General features: G+C 30.7%; 1 protein-coding gene across 1 annotated transcript in view; it reads right to left on the reverse strand.

The window, feature by feature from the left end:
* Nucleotides 1–9555, reverse strand: part of LOC129962765 (glucose dehydrogenase [FAD, quinone]-like) — a 35351-nt gene extending 25796 nt beyond the window's left edge. The window contains exons 1-4 of the mRNA XM_056076761.1: nucleotides 9411–9555; nucleotides 7814–8019; nucleotides 4920–5109; nucleotides 1740–1871 (exon numbers count right to left, since the gene is read on the reverse strand). Of these exons, the coding sequence (XP_055932736.1) occupies nucleotides 1740–1871; nucleotides 4920–5109; nucleotides 7814–8019; nucleotides 9411–9555 (673 nt within the window). The remainder of the gene's footprint in view (nucleotides 1–1739; nucleotides 1872–4919; nucleotides 5110–7813; nucleotides 8020–9410) is intronic.
* Nucleotides 9556–12761: the final 3206 nt, after the last annotated feature.

The raw sequence follows: 12761 nt of genomic DNA on the forward strand, positions 1-12761 counted from the left end.
TCCCATCAACTGATAACAAAACCGTCTTTTGATGAATATCAGCTTTTGATGTTGTTTGATTTGGTTCACCTGGCCTGCTCCACGATCTTTTCCGATTGATATTGTTGTAAACGACCCATTTTTCATCGCCAGTTATAAAAATGGATCCTATTCATTACGTTTCTTTAGCAAATCGCAGCTATTAATGCGTTGCGTTAAATGCGTTTCTTTCAGTTCGTGAGGAACCCATGTATCGAGTTTTTGAACATAGCCAAGTTGTTTTAAGTGATTTTCAATGCATGTATGTGATACATGAAGCTTCTCTGCAATCTCACGTGTTGTACTGTGAAGATCCGAATCGATTATTGCTTTGATTAGGTCGTCATCAACTTCAACTGGACGCCCAGAGCGTTTTTCATTTTTGAGTGAAAAATCACCAGAACGAAATTCGGCAAACCAATTTTGACACTGCCTTTCTTTTAAGGCTTTGTCACCATAAACAGCACATAACTTTTTATGAGCTTGCGATGCGTTTTTCCCTTTGCGGAAATAAAAAAGCAAAATATGACGAAAATGTTCTTTTTGATTTTCTATTTTTCAACGAACGCCAAACGAAAACTACGCAACCGATCAAAAAACTTTTTTTACTGATTGACAGCTGAATTGTTAACTATCAAATAACAAAATGTTTTTTATTTTAAACTACGTCTGCAAACCTAAAAATTCAACTGAAGCCATCTATGAGTGAAATCCGCAATTACTTAGTTGCCAACCCAATAGTTTTTTTGTGTTGCGTAACCGAAGAGAAAACACTTTTGAACTTTTCAACTAGATTTATTCCATCCCAGGAGGCATAATTTCTATACAAGAATAAGTGATAAAAAATACGCCAGTCTAACGTGACACAGGAGTAAAAGAGAACGAAAGTTTCTCTTAGTGACTTTAATGAAATTTTGATAGGGATTTCTTTGACACGTGAGACTGAGGAAAAGAAAATTTAGGTATCTTTAAAAGAATGTAGTAAACATTAAGGATTTTTATCCCTTCACAGAGAGCGAGAAAATCTGTTGACTTGAGCAGTTTTACAGAGCTCGTGTATGAATAATTAAATAAGAAAGGTGGAATTGGATCAGGAAATAAGAGGCCATTTTAGAATGAAGTTAATATGGGTTAAATTAAAATAAAAAATTCGGAAATTAGTATTTAAATTAGATTAAGAGATATCATCACATATATATAAGTTCGAGGATAAGTTTTTATATCCACAATGACAAAAAAGGGACTTCAATTTATTGCTGCTTTTCAAAGAAAACAAATTGTACAAAATCATATTTAAGTGAAATAATAATTAAAAAAAATCGTTAAACTTTAAGCAAATTAAAACAAATTGTACAAAATCATTTTTAAGTGAAATAATAATAAAAAAATCGTTACACTTTAAGCAAAGTAAAACAAATTATATCAAGTATTATTATTTAGGTAAAAAAATTCAGAGCTATATTAACTTTTCTAGATTTCAAATTCAAAATTTTATTTTTATATCCTCACTTTTATTCGATAGGAGTTAGTATTCCTTACTTGTATTCTGTCTCTAAGTGTCTGGGCTTTTGAATGTGCGTTGTCATAAACACTCACTAAATTTATTGGTTTATATATATATATATATATATATATATATATATATATATATATATATATATATATATATATATATATATATATATATATATATATATAATGCGATGAAGAAAACTTCTAACCTGTCTGACGACCATCATTCGGATCGACAACTCTGAGACCCAGTTGCTGAGCCGCTTCTCGTATAGGGGGTCTTACATCTGCTTCATATCTGGGTGTTTCAACTGTCAAAGGGCCACCTACACCGTGGTAACCTAAAAGAATGAAAAAAATCTTTTTAAAAAAAATAAATTTGGTACCATGGTAAGTACGGGCCATTTCTTTTTCAATAAAGGCGTAATGAAATATTTTGGGGTTGTGTTTGATAAGGGAATCGTTAAGTTTATGAAATTAAAAATAACTTCATTTGTCAATTACTTTTATTAATTTACCCATTCACTGCCAATTTATTTTGTTGGCGGGATAAATTATATTTATGCACAAAAAGTTGCATAATGACAGTACAATTATGTTCAAATTATATTTTATTTTGGAAATGTTTGTTATTTTTGAATAAATGTATCGTTTAAATAATCAGTAAAATAAAAATATAAAAATAGGAACAAGGAACTGAGTAAGTAGCAAATCGTTATTATAAATTCTAGATTACATATTTATGTACAGTATTTCATTATAATATTAAAACCAAATCAAAAATATAATGCTTCAAATACGTCATTTCTGTTCCTTTTAGCTTACAGGCTAATTTCAAATTTGCTCGCTTGCAGTAAAGAAATGAAGCACACACTTTCGGCTATGCTATGAAGATATATATATATATATATATATATATATATATATATATATATACAGTGGTGGCCATTATGGACACTTGAAAAGCTTCATGTTTTCAACTTAGTATGCTTATACAAAACGTAGAGTTTCACAAAATTCAAACTCTTATATGCCATTTTAAAGCGAATTTAATGCCAACTTCAATACAATAAGCAAAATTCAAATATTTACAATACAAAAAAAGTTAAGCGGCAATAATTATCAAGATACATTAAATGCTGATGACTGCAGTGAGTTATCAGTACTTAGTAGGGTAGCCTTTCTTTTTTATTTCAGCTTCAGTCTAATGTTTTATGGAGCTGACGAGAGTTTTAAGCTCTTCTTTCGTTATTGCATGATGCAGGAAATTATTAATTGTCTTTTGGTTGATGATTGCTTCATATGTACAAAAGTTTTCAAACAGGCCCATAAGTTCTCAATAATTTTAAGGTTCGTACCGTTTCCGAGCCATCATAACAATTCAATGATCTTTGTACTAAACCAGAGGTTCCCAAACTTTTTTTCTCGTGGACCACTTTCAAAGTTTTACTATTTTCGGTAGACCCCCTGCTGCTACATTTCTACTGTATTCGCAAAACTCCTAAAAAATATCACCCTCAATTGGGGGTGGTAAGAAGAAAAAAAAAGTAGCACATTTTCTTGTGTCCTATTTATTAAAATAATACTTGTGGTTATACAAAATTATAAACATTTATTATTACAAACGATCAACAATTGAAAAAAAAATCAATTATGAATATCCTCATCAAGACATTCTATCTGTGACAAGTGCGGAAACTGGGAGAATTCGCGCCGACTAATATTTTTCTTCATTAATTTTAATTTACCAAGAAAAGCAGAAATGGCACCCTTTGTTTTTATTAAATTAAGGCTGTCCCTTTGTAACTGCAAGTTAACGTCATTGAATTTTATGAACAAATCTGTTAAGTACGCAATGTCCGCTTTATATTTGATCAGATTTTCTTTTAAATCTGGTGCTTTAGTTTCCAGACACTCTATCACTGATTCGAAAAGTGAGTAAAATCTCGATAAGCATTTACCTTTCGACAACCAGCGTACTTCAGTATGTAAGAGCAGTCGTTGGAAATCTTCCATCATTTTCATCGCACAATAGTGCAAATAAACCGGTATTCAAAGCATTGTTTCTTATTTTATTAACTGCATTAATCACAAATTGAAGCGATTGGTGCAATCTATAACTCAAATTTTTCGCTACAAGGTGTTGTCGGTGGATGACACAGTGAATTGCAATTAGTCCTGGTATTATTCTTTTAAGATGGCTTATAAACCCACGATATCGCCCGAACATGGCAGGAGCTCCATCTGCTGCCACCAAAATAATGTTTGTAAATGGAATAGATTTTTCTGTAAAATAATCACTCAGGACATTCAATATCGATTCGCCTTTAGTGTCCAACTTCAAAGTTTTTGCGAATAGCAGCTCTTCATGGATTTCTTCGTCCATAACAAATCGAACATATGTCAATAATAATGCTTCATTACCAGGCAAAGTAGACTCGTTTTAATTAAATAGAAAATTTAGTGGTTTGCAGATAATTACACAAGAAGCTTCCTATATCAGAGATCATTTCATCAATACGTCTTTGTACAGTGTTGTTACTTAAAGGAATTCTTTTGAGTACGTCAAATGGAGGTTTGTAAAGAACAGTTTTTAAAACCTCTTCAATAGCGGGTAAAATTAACTCTATATTATCTATTGTTCTATTCAATTCTGTGTTTGAACTGAGTCTCGAATATTTTTAAGTACCCTACCTAGTGAATAATGCTACCTGCCAACGTTGATAGGTAAATCCGAGCCAAAAGTTTTGTTCTGTATTATGAAAACCAGAAAATTTTTCGTGGATCCCCACTTACAACTTGTGAACCCCTGTTTTCTTTTCACGTCTACATGGACCCCCGTGTGGTCTCCTATGGACCCCTGGGGGTCCACCTGGACCACTTTGGGAACCTATGTACTAAACCATGCTTTCAATATTTTTGCTGTGTGGCGAGGGGCTGAATCCTGCTGAAAAATAAATGATGTATTGTTGGGAAAGAGATCCTTGATGGAAGGTGTAAGTTTTGGTTTTTGAATAATGTCAATGTATTTTCTTGCATTTAATGTCCCAATTTGAATGCATTTGAAGTTGAATATTTATTGATATTTATGTATTTTGAAGATGAAATAGAGTTTAAATTTTGAGGTGATCTGTCTTACTACAAATTAATTTACAGAATTAACAATTCAAAGTATAATAGTATAGGCACAATGCATTTTTGTAATAAGCTAAAGAAATTATGCTCAATTTGTTTAACACACTTTAATCATATTCATGGAGAAAATCCCTCATCCCTCCATAATTTATCTAAAATTTATAGCCCTTATTTCATAAGAGTGAATGCTCCTTAAACATCGAAAGCTTAAATATTTGCATATAAAAATGATTTTTAATCCTTTTTTTTCATACCATTCAGGTAATATCCTGAATCCCTGTTGTCCTCCATCTTTATAAAATAAGGAAAGACATCCCTGTAGCTCCATCCCGTGGCTCCTTGAGCTGCCCAATCATCGTAGTTCTTCCTATTGCCTCTGACGTAGAGCATAGCATTCAGAATGCTTGACCCTCCTAAAGCTTTGCCACTGGGCCATATCACTTGCTATTGAGACAAAAGGATGAAAAATAATCAGATATAAAATATATTCAATAAAAATAAATTTCTTGATTGAGATAAGATAAAAGTGTAGGAATTCCTATAATTTTAGAGAAATAAGGGAATCAATTCGGTTGTTTCATTTATTTGGACAAGTTTCATCTTATTTGTTACGAAATACTTGATTTAATCTTTTTCTATATTGTTTATTCCAAATCACTGCTTCCGACATTTCCATAATTTCAATCTTTCTGTTATTTTTATATTATACCTTGGATAAAAATCTTAATACAATCTATAATCATTCATTTACCCATTAACTCCCCTAAGGAGTATCGTACTTTCTATGTACTTAATATCAAGATAACACCACTGCGTAAGTAGATAAAAGCTTAAATAAGAGACGTTGGCATCATGTTGATATAAATATAAATATTTCAAATAATGAGGTAAATCAATGGATCAGTCGCCCAGTTTCAATCCCCAATTCGATTCTGTCAATTTTTGTTTCACATGAATTTTTATGACGTCTAGATATATCATCTAGGATTGAAAGCCTCTTCTTCTGCATTCTCTATGGAAAAATTCCGCAATGGAATTGGTTATTCTAACCATCGAATCGGTTTCGATAATTTTAATTTCATATCGAAGTGATTTCTAGATGTGAAATTAGTAGTTTTTCTGCCTTCCTCTAATCGACATTTTAATGATAAATAGAAGAAATCCTGCTTTACTGTATATTTTCTTGGAGACAGAAAAAACTCGACCGTTCTCCATCTACAATTATGCTTCAATTTCACCATAGAAAGTACAACTCACTAACCGTAATGCTCCGCGCAGTAACAAGGTGATATTATTATATCCAAATGATCATAAAAACAGCATAGGCTTAGCGAGCAATTAAATGCATTGTGCAAGTATAATTTAAAATAAAACCTCTGTTTGACTTATACTATTCTACTTATATACTTTCATTGTATTTTTATTATGATAAATGATATTTCATAAAATAAATTATGTCGTTTATAGGCTTCATTACTTTCATATGAAATAAAAAATGGTAAAATCGGTATGATTTTTTTGGTTGGAGGTATTAGAATTTTGTATTTTGATTTAGACAATTATTTTAATAATAATGATTTTAGGTCAACAAGTGAACCGAGGCCTGCCAGCAAATAAATAATAATACATAATTTTTCATTACAAAAAAAACCAAATCAAATGTTTACGAAAGATAGAAGACTAAACTGTAGACAGTGATAATTCATCATATAATGATTAACTGTCAACGATGCAGTTAGTCGACATTAGATCATATCGTAGTTCAATATGGAAACTTATCTTACGTATAATAGATTTGCAACGTTGCACTTTTATATTTATTGGAACTGAGATAATATAAACTGTGTTGCTGAAATGGAAAAATCCTATTAGAGATATTTCTAAGTTATCTTCAATTTGAAACGCTAACAATAACAAATCATCAATTCTTGAACAGCCGGCGTTCTGGTTTAAGGGTAGAGCGTCTTCCCCATTCCGAGTTCGAGTCCTGGTTCGGGCATGGTTATTCTTCCCTTGTGTTCTATCTGTGAGGTGTGTGAAAGAGCCCAACTTAAAAAAGGGTTGTACAATCGAATGTGTGCGTCAGATTCATATGAGCTAGAAGTCGGACTTCTGCCTTCGGATGCTCAGAGGTTTTTTCCTTAGAAGCTACTGCACCTCTTTCACGTGCTGACGCGGACACGACATCATAATCATCAATATTTGATTTTTTAGTTACAATTCACATAAAAATATCATCCGAGAAAAAAATTAAAAAATATTGTTCAATTTTTAAAAAGAAACTGTTACAAGGTGCATATTTTCATTTCTCAAAGTATATTTGTGCGAATTTTGTTAACTAAGTTAAACAGGCTTCTCAATAGAGCGCCAATACACACATATTCTACTTGACTTACACATATTCTACTTATTCTACTATTACATAATACATACACATATTCTACTTGACTAGACACATATTCTACTTGACAAGTGTCTACCTGTACAGGCTATTATCCTGTTAACAGTATTTCAAATAGGAACTAATTAAAGTTGTGATAAAAAGTATCATAAGTATTGGCAAAGTGTTTAAGATATACATATATATATATATATTAGTTGCCGTACATTTTAGATGTAACTAACATCTAAATTTAAATGTAAAATTGACGTAACTTTAAATATATAATAACATTAAAAATTTCGTTAGTTCGCAATGGAATCTTCTCTTTCGTAATTCTCACAAATATGAAAATCAAAACTAATAACTAAATTAGGATTGAAACAAACAGAGATTCATTTGCAGAAAAAATACATCATCAAATGCAAAATAAAAAGAAGATTTCGAATGAAAATATTAGCAATAACCTTCAATTTGATCCGTGAAGTGAGAATATAATGAATGAGCATAAATATAAAATAATGAAGAAATCGTGGACTTATTGACCTTTGTTATGCATGCTTAGATTTATTCGCACAAGGATAAGTTAGTCAATTTAAACATTAAAAAAAACTGTCTGAACTATTAGACTCCAAAACGGAATTTTTCATTCGATACTTATGCAAACCCAAAAAACTAGAATATTTTTAGCTCCACCCACCGTTACAGACGGCGCTGGACAATTATATTATAGATTATTAATTGAGACAGAAATAACAAATGACATACCCTGTTAATGAGGGCTTCCCCTGTGTGTTTCTGGGGCACTGTTTTGTATTGCCAGTCCAGGTCTGTGAGCCAGAAGTATCTAGCTATACCCGGAATATCATTCAGCAGTGGCGGTTTGGCCGTACCAGCTTCCAGCAGCAGCACACTTACGCAAGGCTCTTCTGACAAGCGAGAGGCCAGAGTTGACCCAGCCGAGCCAGCACCCACTACACATGAAAGCATGCTTTCATTATATTCCAAAGTTATTGAATAAAAGTTTTTTTTTAAGAAAAGTTTTTTAATTGCTTGAGGGGTTTTCTAATTTTCAGCACCTCACTTTAGAAAAATATCCATCTTAACAGGTAGTGTGACTAAATTTAGATTAGGTCAAGAAAATTGATGAAAAAAAGTTTAATAAAAATAAAAAGTTTAACTTTTTTGTAGTTTTCTTATTCTTAAAGTCTATAGAGAATTTCTTAGAAATAAAATAGAAACGTATAGAATTTTTTATAATTTTCTTTTAAAATTGCATCCATCTTTAGTCCAATTAAATTAAATTAAATTAAAAATAATTATTAACTGTTTAATTAATATTTATTATAAATTAATTTTAATAATTAATTTAATACAATAAAAATAATAATTAAATTTAAATCAAAATTAAAATCCAAAAAATCTTTTAAGTTCAATTAACGAAACTTTTCAAATTGGACTGCCATTTTTTCATAAATATTAAAAAAAAAGTATTGTATTTGCAGTCAAAAAACTAATTTTTATCATATTGTTTATATTATTGGTCTATTTGATGAAGATCTCAAAGTATAAAAAAATGAATGGAATTATTTGAGGATATTATATTTATCTTTTATCTAAGCATTTTACATAAGCTATTATTTGTTAAAAAGATTGTTTTTTAGATTCAAAGAGAAAATAACGTTATGTCTGGGATAACGTTCTCGGGGCAAAACTTAGTTTAAATCTGATTCTCTTAAAATAATTTCCTTCGAGCTTTTATCTGAGTGATGGCAACATTACATAAAAACTGATTATTTTTAAGTACAAGTAACATCATATTGCAAGTGCAATTTCATTATTATTTTATTTGATATAATTTTGGAAAACATGGTCAAAATATTATTTAAAAATTAATTAAAAATAGGAACAAAATTATTCTACAAAATAATAGATATCGTTGAAAAGATATGTATATAATTTTAAATTTTAAGATAACGTAAAAATCATTTTTGTGCTGTAATATTTTTTGAAGTTATAGCGGAAAAATGCAAAAATTTTTATTAATTCTTAATGAATTAAAATTTCAAAAAGCAAACGGCAATCATATACACTTTTTCCAAAGTAAATATGCACCAAGTTGGTAGTTCTATGTGTAAGGTCTAGCGTATAGGTCCCCTGGAATCGATAACCAGCCTTTGGATTTATTCTTTGCTTAATTTCACAAATAGTAAACAGTTGAAGTTAGATGTAGGAAGTATTAGACACTTTCCAATATCATAAAATTTTCATTTTGTTTAATACTCAGATTATTCGCAATTTTTGATTGGAGTTCATTTGATTTCAGAAATTCACATGGACTCTGATTTTGCAACAGTACACTTACCAATGATGTAGTCATACTCGTCATTGAAAGTAGTCGCAGGTATTGGCGCATTCCTTTGTGTGGCCAAAGAGACCAGAAGCAGGGGCAGCAGAGGAGAATTGGCGAAAGGCGTGGGGTACGCCCTCTCGGCAGCGATGTCTATCATTCCGTATCGCCAACTAGTTGGAAGAAAAAAAACCCTTGCAACTTATTGAATTTTAACATAAGATGACGATTGGAGACTGCCTTTCAGTGAACTATTCATCGAAGTCACTAACAGCATGCGACGAAATATAAGGATGGATGAAATGAAAATGGAGCAGTGGCACGTTTTTATGCAAGTATGACGAAAACGGACGGTAGGGATAACGATGCAGAAAAGAGAGCTAATCTCTGTTGCGTGAAGTATAATTTGTTTAAGGGAATCCTACGATTACATAATTTGCATTGGTGGGTGGTCAACAGTGTCGTTCAGTAGGCAATGGGTTAGCATTTCAAACACGTTTTCATTATTCTTTACGCTATGGAATAGCAATGTCATGTTATTGTCGGTTTTTTAGTAACAGAAAGTACTGTCTTGAGAATTGCTTAGGAGAATAAAAAAGTATTAGAAGCACACTCACGGTCGTTAACTCCCCTCCAGGTTTGTCACAAGCGTTTTTTACTTCTCTCAAGAGGTTTTGGTCCATGATGGTGCAAGGGTAAGCCCACATTAAACAAGCTGACAAAATTTTGGTGGACATTGTTGGAGCACCCACCATATATTGACCTATTTTCCATTGTGGTACTTTAACCTATATGTTCCTCAGAAAAAGGCATTGATATGCCACCACAGCAAATTCATGGGAACTGTTCGAGAGTGGTTTCAATCTCAATAAAATAACTTCTATGTACTAAATATCCACAGCTTTATGAATCAATTGGACAACAGTTTAAGTAATTTCGGTGATTATTAAAATAAACCTACGCTATTTCATTTTGTGACTCTTTTTCTATTTTGATTTACCCCTACCCCCCTAGAGTTTCAATATTTAAAAACTATTTTCACTTTTATTTACATTTGCTTCATGACAATACAAGGACATGCACAAACTAAAAGAGATGACGAAATTATGGCGGACAGTGTTAGAGCAAACACCATATATTCCCATTATGGTATTTTGGTATATTACTTCCTCTGAAAAAAAAGCATTGAAATGTCGCCACAGCAAAATCGCGGGCACTGTTCAAACTGATTTCAATCTCAGCCAAATAATTTTTACGTAATAAGTATCCATGCGCCAATAAGTACCCATGCATATTGATGCGCCAATGGAACGAGTGTTTGGGTAATTTTAGCGATTATGCTTTTAAAAAATTATACCATTTCTCTCTGTGACCCTTGTTCCATTTTCATTTAATCCACCTTTATAATCTCAATGTTTCGAAATGATTTTCCATTTATAGTTACATTTGCTTCATGACAATTCAAGGACACGCACACAATAAAAAAAGTTGACGAAATGATGGTGGATAATGTTAGAACACGTACCATATAGTTCATCTCTTTCAATGTGGTACTTTCACATATTTGCTCGTTTGAAAAAGGCATTGAAAAGTCACCTTTTTAAATTGAAAAGTGAAATCATGGACATTGTTCGAAACTGATTTCAGTTCTACGAACTAAGCATCCACCGTTTGGTGAATCAACAAAAATGTGTTTCGGTAATTTTGATGATTATTAAAATACACTACTCTATTTTAATTTGTGACTCCTGTTTTGTTTTCATTTAATTACAGTCACAAAATTTCGGAATGATTTCAAAATTTTCCTTACAAATTCCAAATTTCGGAATGATTTCGGAATTTCCCTTACAATTTCAAAATTTAAGAATGATTTTCATTTTATTTTCATTTTGGCAGGTATCGGCGAAATACTTTGATGCTATTAATCAACTTATTAGACCAAACGTTATTTCTCGTTTAAGAAGAGACAGCAATAAGAGATTTGTCTACTATGCCAACCATGGAGAAAACGATGTACGTTCAGAATATGTATGACTCACTAGCTGCGATATTTCCAAAAGCGAAAACTATATATTTTTTAAAATGCAGTATTACTACACTTTTATTTTCTTTCTTTGTATCAAACAATTTCTATAGGTCATCTGAAATTTCCATGTTAACACTGTTTTAAAATCTAGCAGTTTAAATTTATAAATTTTATTTTCCCTTATCTTATCTTTGCACTACGTCAAGAAGTCAACCATGTGAAAAAAAAATGAAAGTAAAATGGAGTCAGAACTAATTCGAAATTTTGAAAGAGTTATCTGTAGAGTAAGGTTAAAAAAATTTTTGATTCTTTTTGTGAATTTGAAAGACAAATCTAAAGAAAAAATATGCTGACAGAAATCCATTTTTGGTAGCATATTTAAGAAGCAGTAATTATATTCTGCATCTATAATAAATGTTTCTAATATTACAAATGTGATGCAAATTAATAAAACATTTATTGTTTTATGTATTTTTATACATTTTGTGTTTATTGAATTTTAGGTAATTCCAAACTCAGAAAATAAAAATAAATTAATTATAAATTAATATAATTTCTATAAATATTAAACCTTAAAATACTAATAATGAGCAAAAATAATTATTAAAATATCAATAAAGAGCATAAATAATTATTAAAATATTACTAAGAGTGCAAAGATGTTAACAAAAAGTTAAATTTTTTTTTCCAGAAAACTTAAAGTAGTGTAACCCAATTTTCAAAGATTCACGGTTTCTCGCCATTTGCATCATAATAACTCTTTAACGCGCAGTAACAAAGTGATATTATTATATCCAAATGATCATAAAAACAGCATAGACTTAGCGAGCAATTAAATATGGGAAATTATTTCCATTCTTTCATTTTCCTAACAATAGCTTATGTACAAATTACTCTTCAAAAAAATTTTTGATAAAACTGCTTCTAAATATTTTCTGTTCATTTGTGAATATATCTAGAATGCAATCTTTTAAATAAATTACTAAGAGAACAAGTTTAATAGAAATAGAGTTTAGAAAAAAATTGTTATATTAGTTTCAATTCTCAAAATCGTCATCATCGAAAACTCATTTCATCATCATCATAAAAAAATCGAAGTCTGGATAAAAATTTGCAGAAATTTCGTATTGATAAAATTTAATGCAAAATAGGCCAAATCTTCGAAATAGAGGACATTTTGATTAATCTTTAATCATAATATTTGATTAAATGGGTTCGCGTTTCTAGAATTCTTATTTCTTAAATGAAATAAAATTTTTCATATTAGGAGAAATACTTTGTAATATGTGAAAAGTAATTCCTTAACAACTCTCTTTAAAATCTTTTTTAGAGTGACTTCT

Source organism: Argiope bruennichi, chromosome 3, assembly GCF_947563725.1.
Source record: "Argiope bruennichi chromosome 3, qqArgBrue1.1, whole genome shotgun sequence".
Classification (NCBI taxonomy): Eukaryota; Metazoa; Arthropoda; class Arachnida; order Araneae; family Araneidae; genus Argiope; species Argiope bruennichi.